This window comes from Eumetopias jubatus, unplaced genomic scaffold, assembly GCF_037043125.1.
Source record: "Eumetopias jubatus isolate StellerSeaLion01/CBP00866 unplaced genomic scaffold, mEumJub1_p1.0 scaffold_14, whole genome shotgun sequence".
Classification (NCBI taxonomy): Eukaryota; Metazoa; Chordata; class Mammalia; order Carnivora; family Otariidae; genus Eumetopias; species Eumetopias jubatus.
In genome coordinates, this window is record NW_028274820.1 from 4,109,428 (window position 1) to 4,131,898 (window position 22,471).

The 22,471-nt window shown below is 39.0% G+C and overlaps 1 protein-coding gene across 6 annotated transcripts in view; it reads right to left on the reverse strand.

The window, feature by feature from the left end:
- Positions 1-7,563: 7,563 nt before the first annotated feature.
- The window catches only part of ZPBP (zona pellucida binding protein), a 105,696-nt gene continuing 90,788 nt past the window's right edge, over positions 7,564-22,471 (reverse strand). For 4 of the 6 annotated variants that reach the window (XM_028108959.2, XM_028108963.2, XM_028108961.2 and 1 more), the window contains one exon: positions 7,564-9,565. In XM_028108959.2, coding sequence (XP_027964760.1) covers positions 9,471-9,565 — 95 coding nt within the window. In that variant the 3' untranslated portion in view covers positions 7,564-9,470. The remainder of the gene's footprint in view (positions 9,566-22,471) is intronic. The other 2 variants (XR_015766719.1, XR_015766720.1) reach the window with 2 other exon arrangements.

The window sequence follows — 22,471 nt, forward strand, 5'->3', positions numbered from 1 at the left end:
GAGGGCGATGTGGCTAGCTGCTAATACTTGGTGATTTGGGGCATAAATCATCACACCCAGGAAGACATTACTCTAGCCCCAGTAAGTGATGTCACTCAGCTGGCAACATACAAGTCTTCAACTTTAGTCCAGATGGCTTTAAGGCCAGTGAATTACATGAGCATGAGCTCGTGGCCACACTTCATTTCCTACAAAATGAGTTCCCTGGTCAGCAGCAATGCTGTGAGGAATATGACAGCAATAAAAGCATTTGGTAAATCCACAGATGGTGGTTTGGGCAAAAATACTGTATGCAGGGAAGACAAATCTATAGCCAGTTCCAGTGTGAACCAAGTGTGGAGCCTTTCACGATGACCTTGGTCCAGTGTAACCAACCTATTAGGGTGGCTGACTGTCTCTCTGGTAAACGTTGCCACGTTGGGGGCTCATAGCTGGACTCTGCTGTTGGAAGGTCAGGAGCTCAGAGGTGGTTGTGGCCAGCTTGTTACTTAGTAGCCAGCCGACTCTCCATCTATGTCACCGTGACCACTTCGTTCATGAGCCTACTGGCAAAGAAGAGAGAAGCTGACCATTATCCATGGATGGATGGGTCTTCGTGCCATCCCACTGGATTATTAAGGTTCTCTGCTGATTTTCTCGTTAGTGTGCATTCCTTCACACTTTGTGCTCATTTGGAGAGATTATACACATTTTCCAACACTCTGTCACCAAATTTGCAATCTTGTTCCTTCCAAGTGTCTGATCAGTGAGCTAAACTGCTTTCTGCTGCTTAAAAATCTACACAGACCTATACGGCTAGTCATCTCCCATTCCTGACAAAGTGGAAAAATAGGTACACTGCTCAAAGTTCTACCTATGGAGAAGACCCCCCCTTTACCACTTCAGGATCACCCCTGTGAGTTAACTGTAGCTGTCCACTTTTGGATGCTGCCAAAATATGGTGCACGATAAATTAGGATCAAATTTCTTCTCCCCCAGCAAATTTGTGATGGAGAATACCACAGGAGGTCACAGGTGCAGGGTGAAGTGAGAAGGCAGGACTAGGAACCATGACAGTCTGAGCCACTCCCTCTGCAACTGAGCCCAGCCCACACACAGCTGTGCACCACTCCCACTGGCGGACAGAGTGCTGCTGTGCACGCCCAGCTTCCCAAAGGTTCACACTGTGATTCACCTCACCCCTAGAAACCTGCCCAAGATTGCACACACTACCTCATCTGCTGCAACATTCCCGGTGTGCTTGGACTGGCTAGGTCACGTTGCCCACACGGGGAGCAGCTTATGCGGTGGCTGCAATGGTTGTAGGGTTGTCTCTTGCTCTGAGCCTCCTTCAATACTGGTGGCCTCTCATGTTACTTAGTAAATGAGGAAAAACAACACTCAATTGAAATAAATGCTGTCTTCAAACCCCAGAAAACTCCCCTCTTAGGCAATGTGCTTCTTTATTTGTGGAAGAAGCCAGATAAAGAAATCCATCATCATACCCCAGATCACAGGACCCCTAGAATTTTTACCAGGGTGGCAGGCTCCTGAATTTTTGTGGGGGCTTATATCCAACCCTCTGACATGCATACGTCTCACAAAGTTGTGTGAAGAATTTTATAATTCCTGTGTACTGGATGCACTTATAATGGTGCCTTTAATGTGGTAGATCAGCATGGTGCACGACAAAATGGAAAAATGGTGAAATTACCCATAGCCAAGATTATGACAGAGGCTGGAATACAACACAGCCCTGCAGTAGCACAGTGAAAGTGTGCTTCTGGCCAGCCAGCAGAAAACAAACTGCTTCTGGTGGCCTCTACCTGAAGTATAGAGAAGAAACTATTCACCAGATCCGCAGCTGCATTCCATATACTGAGGACTCTTATTCTAGTAAATAAACAATATCTGTAAAAGAAGCTGTAAGTGGAATCCCACCTGGACAAGTTGGACGGTCATTCTCTGAGATCCATAGCTATCTTTTGCAGAGGCCAAAGAGACGGGATATACAGTGATGTGGTAGGAATCACTATCCTTTCCTCCTTCTAGCCTTTGAAAATGCCACTAGCCTCTGCAATCCCTCCAGAAATGCAATATTGCTATGGTTTACTGTTTTGGTAGGTAGGGATAGTTTTAGGGGCTTTCACTGAGCCTGTCTTACAATAGTCACAACTGCACAGTTCATAGAACCAAAAAGAGGAATATGTCCAGCTGCTATCCCAACTATGCATTCTGGAACTCACAGTGGGCCAGGAGGTCCATCCAACCCATAGTGAGATGACCCTGACCCTAAACTCCTTTATTAGTCTGTACCCTAAGCACAGAGGCATTTTGGTTCCCAGCAGCATCAGGTGAGAGCCAGAGTCCAGTAATCTCCAAAATATTTGCTAGTTTTCATAACCCTTTATGCAGTCCCCCTACCCGATGGCTGTGGGTCTCATTAGGGAAGGCCAGAAAGACTTGCAAGGATAAATATTTGGCAGAGTAGTGGATCCTTCCTCAAGAGTTGCCATGAACAGCCCTTGCTTCACCCTGTTCAAGGTATAAACATCTTTGGGCCTGTGATTCAATTCTCATAAAATTAGCTAAGAAGTCGTGACTCAACAGTCGTGACTTAAATCGGGCTCCTTTGAAACAGGCCTGGAACTCTATCAAATAAACTTAGATTCTAAAACAATGGTGGTTAGGATTGCCATCCATTTCTCTCAGTGCTAAGGACACCATGAACAACAGACCCATGCCGAAGATCCCTGTGGATTGAATTGTTCTGATTACTGCTTCAGCCCTGATGCCCACCTGTCTCTGATCTCCTGTTGACACAACTACTAGATGCCATCATCCCCATTAGACTGGTGCAGTCCATTTCAAAGACAGCATCCGAATTCCCATTACGGGATCACAGAGAGCTTCCATTATTAGATTTTGAGAAAGCCAGCACTCCACTCACCAAGAACTCCTCCAAGCTCTGGTGAAAGGAGTTCCTAGGCCTTTAGACCTATCAGGGGCCAGAAATAGGGGAACGGGCAAGCAGTTATTACATGGAAAATCCATTTCAGCATTCCAGTCTTCTCAGCCTTTGGATACCTTAATCAGCATGCCAAGTAATTACAGCCTCATCAATTCCATTGATGCATAATCCACTGCTGGATTCAGGTTGATCGATGGGTTCCAAAGTCAATCAGATGAGCAAACTCTTGTTAGTGCTGTTCTTAGCTGCTCAAGCTAATACACTGAATCCAGACCACTGATAATGCTATCCATTTCAGTTAATTCAGTCCAGTCCAACATTACTTTCCTTCCATTCCGAGTATCCCTGGGATCTACTCCCATATGAATCAGTTAAAGTTTTCTATTGCTGTGTAACAAATTACCACAAATGTTGTGACCTGAAACAACACCCATTCATTCTCTCAGTTTTCTGCAGGTGAGGAGTCTGAGCGTGGCTTAGCTGGGTCCTCTGTGTAGGACATCGCTTTCGTCAAGGTGTTAGCTGGGCTGGGTTCTGCTCTGAGTAGGGACACCTCTTCTAAGCTCATGTGGCTGTTGGCAGAGCTCAGTTCCCTGCACTTGTAAAACCGAGGCCCTCATGTGTGTTAGCTGACAGCAGGGGCTGCTCTCCATGTGCAGAGCTCCCCAGAGGTACTTGCCTCTTGGTCCTCTTACAGGTCCTGTCACAACATGGCAGCTCATTTCTCCGGTACCGGCCGGAGACTCTCTTGCTCCAGGCTGCTGATACAAAGTCTTATATAACGTAAGGGGATCACACAAGGGACCGTCGCACCTTTGACATCTTCTGTTGTCTGAAATCAAGTCAGGTGCTTCCCTCACTCCAGACAGAATTCCACAAGATACAACTCACTGGGGACAGGGTCCCCATAGGCTGTGTCTGACACAGCATGTATATCTCAGATATCTTCTGATATAAACTGGCTATTCACTGGGCACTGCAAGGATTCAAATTTAAGTATAGGTTGAGAAGCAATGAAAAATCATGATGGCTTTGGGAAGGAGGTGAGACAACTATTTTAGGAGAGACGAGAGGTTCTTCAGACAATGGGAAGACTAACCTCCTCAGGGGTGGGAGGGCTGATTCTACTGGCCAAAGCAGCCTAGTCCAGTGTTGGGTTTAATGTGCCCGGCTTCACTGGCATCTTCCCTAGGCCCTCATCTCAATTTTGATGGTCTTTCTCTTTCCCAATCCATGTCTTATCTCTAGCATGAGAAATATCATTAGGTTGTGATTCAAGTTGCTTGGTAAATCAGCCCACTGTCTGATTAGAACTTATCAGAAATCTGTATGGCCACAGGAGAAAAGAGCTACTTTCATGACAGTCATAGAGGCTTTCTGGTTCTCCAAAGCCCTCAACTCACCATTTTCTTTCACCCGGTCCTCAACACTTCATTGTCTTCGTTAAAATGTATTATTTCACCTGCTGCTTGGAGGCCAAAGCCTTGTCTTCTACAGGCACTTGACCCGGGGTATAATAAGTGTTAATTTAAATGGTATTCTGCCACTGAAAGCTGTGAACCACACCAACAACTGAATCCATCTTGTCTCTACATCTGCAAGAAGACAGATCTGTGGAAAGCGAGACGTCTGGGGAAGCGCCTCCTGTGTACACCGATCAGTGGGCGGCATGCCTGAGGTCACTGGTGGCTAGCAGAGCCAGCCATCCCAGGGCGAGACACAGGCAGAGCAGAGTGGGGACAAGCTGAGCCCTTGAGGCACCCCTGCATCTTGTCAACACACTTGACCATGATGACACAAACCCAAAAGAACTCAACACAATGGCCCCTTGGATACTGAAATCTGACCAGTGTCAGCCTGAGTGTCATGGGTCCCTGACTTCCAGTAGAGAGTGAACTGAAATCAGAAAGTGGAATATAATGCATAAGAAGGATAACCACAGGTTAGAACCAGAATCAAATCAAAGAATTTAAACCAGTTTGATGGTGGGAAGATCTCACTGTATCTTGTCCACCTGAATGGGTGACTGGGATATTTCTCTTTCCTCTCTTTTCTGAATGGATATTTTTAATTACCCACTTCCTTCTCACCCATTTTATATTGCGAAGGTTGGAGGCAAATGAACTGTCCAGACCCCAGGGGCCCTGGACCTCACGTAAGCTTCTATACATCACCCATGAGTGTGAACTTCAACCTGGTTGCAGTAACTGGATGAGAGCTCGAGGCCCTACTACCTGGGAAAGGGAATGAGCATATCACATATAGAACCAATAATGTGAAGGGTGCGTATTGATGCAGCCTAGTTAAAGGGATGATCTGTATGAGAAAAAGACACTGACCCACTAACACCCAAGTCCATGTCTTTTATTCCTTTTTTCTATTAATGAGAACAAAACCTGAATATTATCAGCCCACTATTGGGGTCCTTGTGACATTATTCCATTCAGTTTAATTTAGAAGTCTTGTATTGGGTTTTCATTTTCATCTTTTGTTTCTGAACGGAAGGTAAACTCAAGGCCTAGAAGCACATCAGCCCCCAGCAACCGTGAGGACAAAAGCTGCACTAAGGAGGGGGCGCACAAAGGATGAGTGGCCGGAGGGGACGACGGCACCATGCTGCCACTGCGGCAGCTCTGAGCTGACCTTGCTGGACTTGAGAGAGAAAAGAAACCACCAAGTCGGGACTCTCTGTGACTTGCAGCAGAACCCAATGAAAACTGGCACACATCTTCACACTTACCAGCTGGGTAAGCTGGGAAAGTTACAGAATTACTGTGACTCATTTTTCTCATACAGAAAACGAGAATAATAGTAATAAGCCACAGAGTTGGGAATATTAAATATGAAAATCTACATGAAGGATTTCAGAGAAAACCTCTCACATTGTGCGGAGTCGGTAAACAAGCGATTACCAGCAATAGCAGGACTACTCTATGAGGAAAGCCCTCACCCATGCTCAACATAACTAATATATGGGAAACTGTTCCATGTATCAAAATAATGATTTAAAAATTGCTGTCAGAGAGGGTGCAGTGAAGTGTGTACTTGGATATATTACTCGTGGGAGTATAAATTGGTACCTTCCTTTAGGAAGGAGACTGGCAAATGGTCCAGAGGATTAGAAATACCCAAATCTGGGGCGCCTGGGTGGCTCAGTTGGTTAAGAGACTGCCTTCGGCTCAGGTCATGATCCTGGAGTCCCGGGATCGAGTCCCACATCGGGCTCCCTGCTCAGCAGGGAGTCTGCTTCTCCCTCTGACCCTCTTCCCTCTCGTGTTCTCTATCTCTCATTCTCTCTAATAAATAAATAAAATCTTAAAAAAAAAAAAACTTAAAAAAAAAAAAAAAAAGAAATACCCAAATCTGGCATTCTACTTCTGGCTACTTAGCATAGAGAAGACTTCAAAATACCACAGAGTATTAAGAAAGAAAATGTTAGCTGTCATGCTGTATGTTAACAATGAAACTTTGGAAAGCAATAGAAAACATCCACAAATTAGAAATACTTAGCCATATTAATTTTGCTAAAGTGTACCAAATATTATAGTAATTATAATGATGTTAATGAAGTAAAAAAAAAATAGCATGGAAAAAACACCGTAATATTAAGGGAATACTGGTATCTGTAACATGCATAAAACACTCACCCCAAAACAGGAAATGTTAGCATCGCTGACATCTGGGTTCTGAAATTGTAAGTGGTATTCCCCGCTACTGCAATGAATACTCTATCAGTTAGGATCCTTGTGGCTGCAGGTTAACAGAAAACCTAGCTTGCTGTGACACAAGGCATGTTCTCATCTCACACAACTGGGCAAGTCCAGAGCAGGCCGGGGCTCAGACACAAGTCGGGCAGTGGTTCAACACCATCATCGAGGCCCTGATTCTTTGGATATCTCCACTCGGTGTCCTCAAGTCGGTCCGCGGTTTCAACATAGCAGTTGCCAGAAGGACTCTCTCTGGAGTAAACAAACTTGGTGCTCTGCTGGGAAGAAGGGCAGAAGCGAACTCATACTGGAGAGGTGAGCAATAATGTCTTCTGCCAACTGTGACTATTAGTTTTTCCAAGTATGTTTATTGCTTCCCAAGATTTTGAAAGTAACTTGTTTCTTTGTAGGAAATTTGAGAAACAGAGGATACCAAAAAAACCTCCCACATGATCCTGTTACATAAAACTACTGTTCATTTGATTCAAAACTCTTAAGGAATAGTACAGAACATTCTATCCTATGGAAATAGCACAATTTACTCAACCACTTCACTCTTGTAGGTCATCGATGTTAATTCCGTTTTCGTTGTTATATAGAATGTGGATGTCAATACCATTGGGCATAACATTCCACCTGATTTCTGATTTACTTTGATTTACTTTAAGATAGTTTCCAGTAAGTGACATTCCCGGATCAACCTTGTTAAGGCTCTTTTTACATATTACCAAATGAATACACATTTACACATTTATAGTAAGAAAAAGATCTGATGAATAAAATATAAAATGGGAATCAAATTTGCCCTAGCTTTGCAGGTTGATGTAAACATCACATTGTTTTAAAGTTAAAAAATGCTTTGTTAAAATTAAGGCATTATATAAATGTAAGATATTATCCTGATGCAAACAAAAATAACAAACACTTGAAACTGCATTATGACAATAATCTCTCTCAGGGATTAGTTTGTAATTTTTACCCTACGCACTGTCATCACTTAAAACAATTTCCAACAGTCTACGTTATATGTTAATAGAGGCAACAGTTATCTCAATTACTGAAGTATGTATTTATACTCCTAGGGCACTTCCATGCCTCACGCCCACGACTCCCCTATTGTTTGTCTACTCTTAACCCAGACCACCTTCTCTGCTGGACTGGATTCCGGTCTCCAGTATTGCACCACCATTATAACTCTGCTCTGCTTCCCCAGGCTGACTAGCTATTGAGCTGATATTTGTTCATCCCTAGGACAATGTTTCATAAGTTAAATTCCTCAGCATTTTTAAATACCAGGAAAAAAGTTAATCCAAACTCAGGCAGTACTAAAGAAAATGTATTTCAGTTCATCTTATTACACAATTAAGAAATCTGGAAAGCTTCAGAGGCTGCACTGCTTTTAGAGATGGAGACTTAGGAGGTCTTTTACTAGTTACAAAAGACATGTACTGTAAGAACCATAGCCCCCCCAAACAGTATAATGGCAAATATGTGACTTATTCCACTCCAGCAAAGAAAGATTTTTAAAGGAAAAAACCTCTAAAAACCGTATGAAAACAATTACATCATGATTATGAGTTACAAGGAATTTTTTTAAAAAGATCACCAAGGCTAACAAAGAAATGTCATTTCACTTCCCTTTGTACTTATGTGAGAATTCCAGGGTAATGTTTGTCCACAGCATGACCAAACGGGAGACTAACTTATTAACTGGTCAATTTTAAAAAGTCAAATAGATCCTAGATACAAGTAAACTTTTTCCCTGTCAATGCACAGTTGTGCCTAGATACCACCTGTGTATATTTGCCATTTACAAATGTTTATGTCTTAAGAAAGGAAATATGAAGGGAAAAAAACAGGGAATGTCCAAGAGAAGATAAAGTGTTACCAGTACAAATGAAACAATAAAAAAATTGAGAAACTACTCTTCTGTAAGTGGCTCATGTATTTTTCTGGTATTTAAACCCTTACATTATCAGTAATTTTTCATATTCAAATACAGCACCCCACTGTGAGAGAGGGTATGGTGGTGGTGGCAGAAGTATCTGTGATGTAACACTTTAATGATAAAGGAAATGCAATAAAAGATATGATGATCGTTTGATACTTTTCCCTAGAGGTGTCTTCGGGGCAAGAAATTGCCTAATTTCTCTCTCTCCACACTGTGAAAGTTCAAAGGTTAATTTAGGCACATACAATGGTTATTCCATTCTAAAATGTCAGAAAGGTAATTTAAAGGCCTCTAAACCAAAAAGGTGAAGACTGCCACCCTGAACTACATTAAAAACCCATCGAGTTGTTGGGACCTGGCCTTACACTGAAGTGGCTAAAAGTTGCAACCATAAGATGCAAAGGCTTTTTAAAAAGTGACCTTCAGCTATGAAAGGTCACACCAGAAAAAATAAAATCTCATAAAATTAAAGGAAGGAAACAAGCTGGAATTAAAATGACTATGGAAGAATATGGTGGCCTGAGACTAGTCAACATACTGTAAAGAGAATGGGCTGTTTTAATATAATCCTGAAAAATCTTTTGGGCTAACACCAATAGAGTATATTTGAAACCCTTTTTAAAAAACAGCGATCCAAGAAATATTCTGAAGTCAGATGTAGTTCTGGCATTAATGTATAAAGATCAGTGGATGGTCCATTCGTAAAGCATTTGGACATGTAATGTTTCAATTAAAATGATGACACCGTATTTTGTAAAATCTAATATATTTAATTTTGGCATAATAGTGATTTATTATGTATTAATATTTCAAAAATATACTTTTGTGTTTAACAAACCACTAGAGATCTCAAACTCATGGCCTATACGCATGCTTTTGCTCCAAACGCCAGGCTGCTATTGCATTGAAGGCAATGGGTTCCATCACGGGGGTTGTAAGACCCAGGGCTGCAGATCACTGTGAAGAAAGAATAAGTTAATAGGCAACAGTTTCCTCAACTGCCACATCAGTTAATTTTACATGGAGGATACATCTTCAAAAAAGACTCTTTTTCCTTTTTATAATCTGTTGTTAATCGTGGCAAAATATACATAAAATGTACCATCTTAACCATTCTTAAGTGTACAGTTCAACACTGTAAAGTATATTCACGTTGTTGTACAACTAACTTCCAGAACTTTCTCATCTGGGAAAAACTGCAAGTCTATATTCATTAAACACCTCTCCATTTCCCCCTCCCCTAATGCCTAGCAGCAACCCTTCTACTGTCTGTTCCTAAATACCTCATATAAGTGACAAGTTGTAACTTTTCACTCTGACACTGGCTTAGACCAAGACTGTGACCCCACACGGTTTTACTGATCACGTAACGTTGGGTTGAGAAAGTCAGCTGGATCCTGGTGGGCTGCAGCAGAAACCACAGCGCGAAAGAGGGCCCACGCTAAGAACCACACCTTTGATGCACAGATAGCCCTAGATATGGGAAGATCTTCCACTTTATTTCTAATAATCTCCTGACCTCACATCCTATTTCTGTCACTTGCTGAATGTTTAACTTTGGAAAAATTACTAACTTAACTCAGTTTGATCATCCCTAACGTATGGATAACTGTATATGAGTATGTTACCAGAGTGATCTCTGCCTGACAGAAAGTAAAGAAGGGCAGAAAGATTCCAAGGGCAAATACATCCTTAGTCATTGACTGACTTTGGGATTCAGGGTAAGTGATCAACTCTTAGTTCTAGCTTCCTCATTTGTAACACAGGTGCAGTAACAACCAAGTCTGTACTATTATGCGAGGACTGAAATCAGATGATTTAGATAAAAACGCATCCAGAATACCGCAAGCCTTCAATAAATGCTCTGTTGTCTGTGGAACCGCCTCCTGCCACGCATGAAGGCCACGTGACGCCAAGCTCTCTAACTGGGCTGGGGTCTCTGGTTACCCTGGTCCTCCTTTTCCTACTGCAAATGTAGTCAGCCAAGGCTTCACAGAGATGTTCGTTGCACATCTAAGGCATGGTTGTTATGGGCCATCAGAGAAGATTCTTTTTCTGGCACCATGATCAATAATATGTGCCACTGTTTGGATCTGGGTCATGGTACATTATTCAATTTCATATCACCCTTTCAAAAATATTCTTTCAAACTGGGAAATATTTTAACTGTTACTCAGAGAAGGTATTTTTCATTGTTTTCTTTTTTAAAGGATTTCTTTTTTTTTTTAAGATTTTATTTATTTATTCATGAGAGACAGAGGGAGAGAGAGGGAGACAGAGAGAGAGAGAAGTAGAGGGAGAAGCAGGCTCCCAAGGAGCAGGGAGCCCGATGTGGGACTCGATCCCAGGACCCCGGGATCATGACGTGAGCCGAAGGCAGACGCTTAACCATCTGAGCCACCCAGGCGCCCTTTCATTCTGGTTTTAATAGATATTTTGGGGAATAATGTTGCAGATAAAAAATACTGGTTAAACAAAGTTAAGTAGGTTTTTTGCTGCAGTAACAACAGTATTTAAAGTGGTGATGTATAGGGTAAGATTGTCATGATGTGACATTTTTCAAAGGTGTGTGACCATGGTACTCTTTCTTTCAAAACACATATTAATATTTCTTAAAGCACAAATATGGAAATGCTGAGAAAAGGTATCAGTGTTAAGTCAATACACAGGGAGAAGAGAAACATAAATCTGCAGGCAGTCCTTACACACATACTTTATACCGAGGATCACCAGCAGAGCTGACACTGGCATCTAAACCCAAGTTTAAATAAATATGATCTTCTAATAAATGTCCTTAGAATTCATAAATCTTTATAACACAGTATGTACAACACCTCAGAGTCCTTACCTATAGCACTCTCTCCTACGACATATCCTAAAATGTCATGTTCTCTTTTATGTGGAATGGAGGAAAAATTCTCAAATGTTATTTAAATTTAAAGTAGAGGATTAGCAAAATTATCTTCTAGTTTTTAGTCTCACTGAGCAGAATGGTTCCCAGCTGCAGTTTTGAGAGCAACCTGATTAAATCTTGGTAAGAGGAGCAGGAAGTACTGATGACTGATCAGTACTGACATACAAAGAAATGAAAAGCAGGCAGAGGAAAATATCTTCATGAATTTAGGATAGGGAATACTTCCTTAAAAAGGGAAATAACTAAGCATAATATAAAACATGTGATACATGTGGTATTAAAATTAAGAACTTAATTAAAAATGATAAAAGTAGGAATAGTCAAGCAACAAAACTGGGTCACAGTTGCAGCAATAACCAATAGAATACCATCCAGAATATACAAATAATTCCTATAAATCAATGAGGACAGAAAACCAATTTAAAAATAGAAATAAATGAGAAAAAAATGTCTGACTAATGTCGTTTTTATTGAGACACACACACACACACACACACACCAAAACCGCTCAAAGAAATTAAGAATTTGGGAAATGCAAATCAATAGCAAACTCTAATATACTGACAGTGACTTCAGCAAAAGGACAGCTCCAGGCCCCCATGGAAATATTAAATAAACAACTAGAGACTGGCTAAAATAACCTTGTAGGAGGTCTGAAAATTAGTTGAAGATCAACAGCAACCAAATGAACACAAAATCGAGAAGTCATGTTCCAAATGGTACAAAATTTGTGGCATTTTTTGCTCGACCTTGTCCCGGCTCCTCTCCAGGGCAGACCCACGGTTTCGGGGGCGGGGGGGTGGGTAGCAGCCCAGTGCTGGGTTCCATCCCACACACCAGAGAGCAGAGCAGATGGGATCGGCCACCTGTCCGATGGCCACCTGAGGGGTTGGTCTCAGTGTTGCTCCTTTCAGAACTCGTTCAAATCTCAGGCTAGGGGAAGTCCTGGGCATATTTCTGAGAACCACAAGGTGATGACAGACCCCCAGATACCTGGGGCCAGAGACTGGTGACTGAGGAATACGACAGAACACCAAAGGACCACAGAAGAATCAGCGCGCGGACTCTCAGGAAAATGAAGATATTAAAAAACAAGCAAAAAAAAAAAAAAAAAAAAAAGGCAGCCAAGTATACAGAGGAATCAGAAGAGAGCACAAAGGACCAAACATATGAGAAGGTTCTCAACGTCATTAATTATTAGGGAAGTACAAATCAAAACTAGAGTATGGTATCACTTCACACACATTAGAATGGACACTATCAAAAAAAAAAAGAAAAGAAAAGAAGTGTTGGTGACGATGTGAAGAAATTGGAGCCCTTATGCACGGTTGGTGGGAATGCAGGATGGTGCAACTGCTATAGGAAAAATATGGAGGTTCCTCAAAACATTAAAAATGGATGTACCATATGATCAAGCAGTTCCACTTCCAGATACAGAGACAAGAAAACTGAAAGCAGGATCCTGAAGGGACATCTCTAAACCTTTGTTCACTGCAGTGTTGGCGAAAAGAGCCCAAGAGTCCCTCAGTGGGTAAACGGATAAAGAAAATGCGGTATATATACACAGCAGCATATCGTTCAGCCTTAAGAAATAAAACCTGCAACGTGCTGTGTTATGGACGAAACTTGAGAATATTATGTTAAGTGAACTGAGGCCAGTTATAAAAAAAATAAATAGTACAAGAAGTATCTAAACAAATCCAACTCAGAGAAATAGAAAGAGCTGTGGTTTCTAGGAGCTGGAGGAGGAAGAAATGGAAGTTGTTGTTCAAGAGGTTATGGAAAACATAACATAATAATAAAAAGAAAAAAACAAAAAAACAAGAGGTTATGGAAAGTTTTAGATATCTGCTGTACAACAATGTCAAGTTAGGGCTACTGAACTGTATACTTAAAAATGGTCAAGGTAGATGATTTTATGTTATGAGCTTTCTAACTACTATTAAAAATTTTTTAAAAATACAACAAAACGTAAGATAACCAAAACCTTCCAACAAATAAGAGGCCAAGTCTATATGTCTTCACAGATGAATTCTACCAAATATTTAAAAAAAAAAAAAGAAAATCATTAACCCCAATACTTCTCAAACTCTTTTAAAAACTGAAGTGGAAGGAAAACTTCTGGACTCATTCGGTAAGGGCAGAATTGCCCTATTACTAAAGCCAAAGATAGTACATGAAAACAAACCTATGGACTAATAAACCTTCTGAATATTGATGGAAAAATCCTCCAAAAAATACTAAACCAATTTAACAGCATATTAAAAGGATTATATACCATGGTCACGGAGGGTTTATTCCTAAAATGCAAGGACAGTTTGATATATGAAAATCAAGGACAGTTCCTTATATCACATTAACAGAATGATGGGGGGAGGAATACCATACAATCATCTTAACTGCACAAAAAGCATTTGACAAAATTCAACATCATGTTACAGTAAAAACTCTAAGCAAATTTCAATTATATAATGGGGTATTATCAACCATAGTTACTATGTTAGATCGTTAGACTTTATCCATCTTATAGCCAAAAGTTTGCACCCTAAGAAAGAAGAACTTAAAGGTTCTCATTAAAGATAAAATCAAATCAAATCAAATCAAATCAAATCAAATAAAAAAATAAATATGTGAGGTGATGGGGGTGTTAATGAACCAGATGGGAGAAATCCTCCCACCATGCATACATATATCACGTCATCACAATGTACACCTTGAATATCTTACAATTTTGTTAATTATACCTCAATAGGTATGAAAGATACCACAGGAACATAAGTAAAGGAGCACAAGGCAAAGTAGTCAAATAAAAAGGAGAGGAGTTTTGTAGTGAGTCAAATTTGGTTTCAAATTCTAATTTTTCACTTAGTATCTTTATGAACACATGCAAGTACCATAAGATTGCCGAGATTCAAGTTCCTTGATTACAAAATTTGGATACTTCCTGCATCAAAATCTTTGGTGTTTAAGAAAACACTGGCCAAACTTTTAGCAAAGCTTCAGTTATTATTATAAAGAAATGAGTGAAATGTATATTTCTGTGGGGTAAGCAGAGCTTAATGCACTGACTGAAACATACGCAGCACTCAGGATACCATGACAAAACTCAATCTTGTGTTCTCCTTATTCTTGAGCTCCTATAGCAAATCTGTATCACCCATGTGGCCCTTACTACATTTAGTCATTAACTGCTACGTAAATTTTCATATGTTCAGATTTATATCCCATTAGATTACACATTCCCTAAAATTCCCACAAGCTAAAATTGTGTGTGTTTTTGATAATTCCCTCTCATATCACTTAAAACCATGTTTGGTAATGGATAATATAATAGATACTTATTTAATGTTAAGAAAAAACACTTAAAAGAGAGGAATAAAATGGATTTTCCTCAACCTGATAAAGGGCCTTCATGAAAACCCAGTCAGTATCATAACCATAAGAGACTATAAGCTTTTCCTCTAAGATGAGGAAAAAGACAAGGATGACTATTATCTCTGTTTCTTTTAATATAATATTGGAAGTCTTACCCAGGGCAAGGCAAAAAAAAAAAGAATTCAAATTAGAAAGAAGTAACGTTAGCCTGTCCACAGATAGTATGATCTTCTATGCAAAAAGCCCTAAAGAATCCACCAAAAAAAAAAAAACCCTAATTGACCTAATAAACAAATTAAGCCAAGTTACAAGACACAAAATTGACATGCAAAAATCATCTGTGTTTCTATACACTAACAATGAACAATCCAAAAAGAAAATTAAGAAAAACAGTTCTACTTACAAGAGCATCAAAATATACTATTTAGGGGTAAATAACCAACAAGGCATAATACCTGTATACCAAAAACTACTAAAAATTACTGAAAGAAATCAAAGACACAAATAAATGGAAAGACATCTCATGTTCATGGGTTGGGACATTTAATATTGTTAAGATGTCAATGCTACTGGAAACCATTCACAGATTCTCTGCAAATTCCACCAAAATCCCAGTGACAATGTTTTCAGAAAAAGAAAAATCCATCCTAAAATTCACTGAAACTAAAGGGATGAAGAAGAGCCAAAACAATTTTGAAAAACAAACCTGTAAATTTCATACTTGCTGATTTTAACACTACAAAGCTACAATGATAAAAATGGTCCGGTCCTGGCATAAAGATAGAGCTTGAGACAAACAGAATAAAATAGTCAAGAAATAAACTCTCAAATGATTTGGAACAAGGGTACCAAGATCATTCAAATGAGGCAAGGGCAGTCTTGTCAACAAATGGTAGTAGGTAAGGGGGATATCCACATGCAAATGTATGAGGCTGGACTCCTACGTTAAGCCGTATGTAAAAGTTAGCTCAAAAAGATCAAAGATACAAACAGAAGAGCTAAAACTGTAAAACTCTTGGAAGAAAATGTAAGATAAAAGATGCATGACATTACAATTTTCAATGGTTTGTTTAATATAACACCAAAAGCATATGCACAAAAACATAAATTATTTGCAAAGGAGGTTAATATGCAAAATAATAAAGAACTCTAATTCAACAACAAAAATTAAACAACCCAATTAAAAAGTAGGCAAAAGCTTTGAGTAGCCATTTCTCCAAACAAGACATACAAATAACCAATAAATACATGAAAAGATATTCAACATCACTAATCATCAAGGAAATGAGAATCAACAGCACAATGAGACCACTTCACACACATTAGGATGGCAAGTTATTAAAAGAAAAAAAAAAAAAGTAAAATAACAAGTGTTGGCCAAGATGCAGAGAAACTGTAAGCCTTGTGCTTTGTTGGTGGGGATGTAAAATGGTGCTGCCTCTGTGTATGGTGGCTCCTCCAAAAATTAAAAACTGAACTACCATATGATCCAGTGATTCTACTTCTGAGTATAAGTATATGGACTGAAGGTGTATGCCTCTCTAAAATGTGTATGTTGAAGACTTAACTCCCAGTGTGGCTCTCTCTATAGATGGGGCCTCTTAGGAAGTAATTACAGTTAAATGAGGTCCTAAGAGTGGAACTCTGATCTGATAGTATTAGTGCCCTTATAAGAAGGGAGAACAGAGTGCCAGCTCTCTCTCTCCTTCTGTACACATTAACCAAGACCATCTGAGGATATAATGAGAAGGTGGCAGGCTATGCCATCTGCAAGCCAAGAAGAAAGCACTCATGGGAAACCAAAACCTTGAACCTGGACTTCTAGACTCCAGAATTGTGGGGAAAAAAAATTGTACTGTTTAAGCCATCCAGTCTGGGATTTTGTAATGGAAGCCCAAACGGACTGATACAGTATTTATCCAAAAGATCTCAAAGCAGGATCTCAAAGAGATATTTGCACATCATGTTTGCTGCAGCATTATTCACAACAGCCTAGAGGTGGAAACAACCCCAATTTCCAATGACAGATGAATGGATAAAAATTAAATGTGGTACATGCATGTGGATAGAGAAGGTTTAGTACAAGTCACAGGAATAAAAGACACGGCATAGGGAATATAAGCACTGATACTGTAATAGCATTGTATGGGGACAGATGGTAGCTACACTTGTGGTAAACATAGCATTATGCATAAGCTTGTCAGATCACTATGTTGTACACCTGAAATTAATGTAACATTGTGTGTCAACTATACTCAAATAAAAAAAATTATAAAATAAAAGAAAGAAGATGTGGTATATACGTGTTAGGTGAACTAATGTGAAACAAATGTGAGAATGTGAAACTATGAAAAGTAATGTGGAATGAGTTGAAAATGTGTCATGGTAACCTACCACACATTTTAAAGAGAATGGGAATGTGGTCCATCCATACAATGGAATATTATTCAGTCTTAAAAAGAAAGGAATTCTGACATATGATACAAAAGAGATGCTAAGGGAAATAAGCCAAGCACAAAAGAACAAATACTGTAAATTTCTATTTATATGGGGTACCTGTAGTAGTCAAATTTACAGAGACAGAAGAGTGGTGATTGTCAGGGACTAAAGGAAGAGGGGACTGCAGACTATTTAATAGGTACAGAATTTCAATGAGGAAGATGGAAAAAGTTCTAGAGATGGATGGTGCTGATGGTTGTACAACAATGTATATGTGCTTAATGCCATAAAATTGTACACTTAAATATGCTTAAAACATTATTTTATGTATATTCTACCACAGTTTAAAAAAATGTGATGCATTACACAGGGTCATCAGATTGCAAATATGTAAAGTGTGATTGATTATGCCAAGAACTGCATACAGGATTTCTCCTATGTTGCTATTGTAGAAGTGTTAATTAATACACCAAATTTGGAAAGCATGCTGATATATTTTAATGAACTGCATGTCTTAAGACCCAGTGTTAGGTAAAGACGTTGAAGAATCTTGGAGACTAGGGTATATAAACAAAGATATTCATGGCAAAAAACCCCAGAAGTACGAAGCAATTTCAAACAATGAAACAGATATATACACCTTTATATATTCATGATAGAATATTATGTAGAAATAGAAATTTTTAAAGATAGTTTTATAACCACAAAAATATGAATGAATCTCACAAATACAGTCTACAATAATGTGAATCAGTTAAAATGGCCTACTATTAGATTCTCAGGCTGGATTTTTAAAAATCCAACTTTATGCTGTGAAAGCAAAAATGTAAATATTAACCCAATTAATTTATACCAGCAATACACTCAAATAAAATCTCAACCACAATTTTCTTTTATGTAACCTGACGAACAATTCAAAACTGGTAGCATTTAAAAAGTGTAAAGAAGGTGGTTTATCCCCTCTAGACATCAAGACACTTAATAAGTTTAGTAATTACCACAATCAGTAAAACAAAAAAGAGGACATTTTAAAAGACATATATATGGCATGTACCCTTATTTTAGATCTTAGGGTAAAGAAAATTTTGGTATTAGTGGAATAAATTACTAGAAAACCTTTTTTTCATAACTATGAGGCAGGTAAGCCTTTTCTAAAAAGAAAGAAAGAAGCAGTAAGACTCATACTACTATACAAACAAAAAATATGTACCAAAAACAAGTGGTAAGAACTCCAATTCTAACTTGTACCAAATTAATCCATCTGCAGTAAAAGTGATAAAATCTGGAAAAAGCAGTACACACGATTTCACAGCACTGAAGAGGTAGCAAAAGCAGGCAGATACCGAAGGCATGCTAACTCCTGAAAGGGGAACTTTACTGGGTAAAATCATTGTTTTATCACTGCAGTGGGCACTCACCTGTCTATGTGGCCCATGGGTGGGTAACACTGAAGCAGAAATTCAGTCTCACTGGTTACAAAAAATAAAAGGACAGACTTTTAGGCCACCAGAACAAATGGAAAGTGATGGGAAAAATTCAGTGAAACAGAATCAGGAGCTCATTTAATCTGCATATAAACTCCAACCCCAGATAACTGGCTAATGTATAACCTTCACATGTGTCAATGACGTTGCAAGCAGCTCAGCAAAAAGCAAGAGTTGGAAGGCTGAATAAACAGAGATGATACCTATGCTGGGGGAAAGAGTTTAGATTTTGAATCTGTCATATTATTAAAACATAAATCAACAATCTTCAGAAGAAAAATAAACCAGAAGACTCTACACAGTACTATCCATAAAGTTTAGTATATCATAAACATTATTAGATTTTCAAAGACACAGAAAACTGTGACTCATAGTCAAGAGGAAAAAGATCAGTAGAAACAGATCCAAAATAACACAGATGTGGTAATTAGCTATAAAGACTTTACAGCAGGTAGCATAAATGTATCCAAGGACATATATTACCATAATAAGTGAGCAGATTGGAAAATTGCATCAAAGAAATGGAAGCTCTAAAGCAAATAAAATTCTAGACCACAAAACTAAAATATTAAAAAAAAAAAAACCCTAGATCTGTTTAATAGCAAAATAATGACAAAAGTAGAATATGTCAGTAAATATGAAGATATACCAACAGGAATTGCCCATTCTGTAGAATAAAGAGAAACAAAAGTTTCAAAAAATGAATAGACAGTGATACCAGCAAAAACACTGGTAGCTCCAAAAGGCTGTCCCAACCAAAAAGATACGAAAAAAATCAAGCAAAACTCTCAGAGTTAACTCTGAAAGAACTCTGGAAAACAATCAACATACCAGAAATAATAATGTGGCAGAAATAAGTCTTTTCCTATCTGTAATTACTTCAACATAAATGGATTAAATTCCACTACCAGAAGTTGGAGATTGACAGAATGAATAAATAAAACATGATACAACTATATGCAATCTGTAGGAGACTCACTTTAGATCAAAAGAAACAAACAGGTTGAAAGTGAAAGAATGAAAAAAGATATTCCATGAAAATAGTAATGAAAAAAGAGCTGGGTTGCTGTACTAATAATATACACTAAAGAGAATAGTCAAAAACTGTTATTAAGAGGAAAAGAAAGAAACTACATACTTACAAAAGGGTCAATTCACCAAGATATAACAATTATAAAAATATGTACAACAAACAATAGGTACACAAAATATATAAAGCAAACTGACAGAATTAAGGGAGAAACTGACAAAGCTTTACGGTAATAGAGATTTCATTACCTCACTTCAAATAATGGATAGAGTTTTTATTTATTTTTTTAAAGATCTTATTTATTTGACAGAGAGAGAGCAGGCACAAGTAGGCAGAGTGGCAGGCAGAGGGAGAGGGAGAAGCAGGGTCCCTGCTCCCAGGACCTTGGGATCATGACCTGAGCCCAAGGCGGATGCTTAACCAACTGAGCCACTCAGGCGCCCCTGAATAGAGTCTTTAGACAGAAGATCAGTGGAGGGCTGACAACACAATAAACCAATTAAACGTAACAGACATTCATAAAACACTCCACCCACAGTGACGGAATACCCATTTTTCTCAAGTGCACATGGAATATATCCTGGGATAGAGAATATTTTGGGCCAAAATACAGACCCTAAAAGACTGGCATACAAATTATTTATAATCACAACACGATGAGGCTGGAAATCCATAAAATAAGAAAAAGTGGGAAGTTCACAAATATGTGCAAATTAATTTTCTCTTGAAAGATCAATAGGATAAAGAAAATATCAAAAGAGAAATTAGAAATGCAAAGTCGTTTCGACATTAGAAAATCAATCAATGCAAATTTCTATACTAACCTAATAAAGGACAAAAACCGTATGATTATTTCAAAAGTTGCAGATAAAGTATAGGACAAAATTCACTAACTATTCATGATTAAGGCTTCAGAAAACCCAAGAATGGCAGGGGACTGCTTCAAACTGGCAACAAGCATCTAAGAAGATCCTACTGTTGATACCATACTTGAAAGTAAAAAGTTATTTATCTCTAATATTGGGAACAGGGCAAGAATACCTGTTTTTATTTCTACTCAACACTGCATTGGAGGAGCTAGCAAATGCAATAAAACAAGTAAAAGAAATAAAAGGCACAATTATAAGACAAAGAAGTAAAACCGCTATTACTTACAGATGGTATGTTTACTCATGTAAGAAAAATATAGAGTACAAAAATAATTTTGAGATCTAGTCAGTGAATTAAACAGAGTCACATGATCCAGGTCAGTATTTCTGCCCATGAATGCCACTGAACAAGCATCATTAAAGTCTCCCCTTCCACTGCTGTCATGCCTAAGTCAAAGTCTCCCAAAGAGCCCAGGTAACTGTGGAAGCTCTTCATCGGAGGTTTGGTCTTTGAAACAGCTGATGAGAGTCTGAGGAGCCATTGTGAGGACTGGGGAATGTTCATGGACGTGTAGTACTGAGAGATCCAAACATGAAGCACTCGGGAGGTTTTGTTTGTCACGTATGCCACTGAAGAAGAGGTGGATGCAGCCATGAACGCAAGGTCACACAAGGTGGTTGGAAGAGTAGTGGAACCAAAGTGGGCTGTCTCAAGAGAACATCTGCAAAGACCTGGTGCCTATGTAACTGTGAAGAAGATTTTTGTTGATGGCATTAAAGAAGACACCAAAAAAACATCACCTAAGAGATTCGGAAAAGGATGGGAAAATTGAAGTGATTGAAATCATGACTAAGACAGTGGCCAGAGAGGCCTTGCTTTTGTAATGTTTGATAACCATGACTCCGTAGACAAGATTATCATTCAGAAATACCCTACTGTGAAGGCCACAACTGTGAAGTAAGAAAAGCCCTATCTAAGTGAAAGATGGCTAGTGCTACATCCAGCCGAAGAAGTCGATGTGGGTCTGGAAACTTTGGTGGTAGTTATGGAGGAACTTCAGTAAGTGAGATGGCTTTGGTGGCAGTCAAGGTGGTGGTGGATATGGAACCAGCAGGGATGGTTATCATAGACATGGTAATGATGGAAGCTATTCTGGAGGCGACGAAGGCTACAATGATTCTATTAACTACAACAATCACTCTTCTCATTTTGGACCCAAGAAACAGTGGAAATTTTGGAGGCAGAAGCTCTAGCCCCTAAGGTGGTAGAGGCCAATGTTCTACCAACCAACCACACAACAAAGGTGGCTGTGGTGGTTCCAGCAGAAACAGGAGTGGTGACAGTGGCAGAAGATTTTAATGAATGCCAGGAAAGAAAGCTGAGCAGGAGAGGAGAGCCAGAGAAGTGACAGGAGAGCTACCGATTACAAGAGATTTATGAACTCAGCCATGCACACTGGTGGCAGGTCCTAGCTGCCACAAAGAAGACACGTTTTAGACAATACTCACATGCATGGACAAAAACTCGAGGACTGTATTTGTGATGAACTGCATAACAGGTTAGTTTAGTTTCTATTCTATGGAGAGTGTAAAGCATTCCAATGACGGGTTTTAATGTGGATTTTTTTTTTTTTTTTTTTTTTGCTCCCATGCTATTGATTGCTAAATTTAAAGTCTGATCATGATGCTGAATGAATGTGTCTTTCTAAAAATGTAGCTTAAATTCAGTCTACTCTGAAGACATTCTGGTAA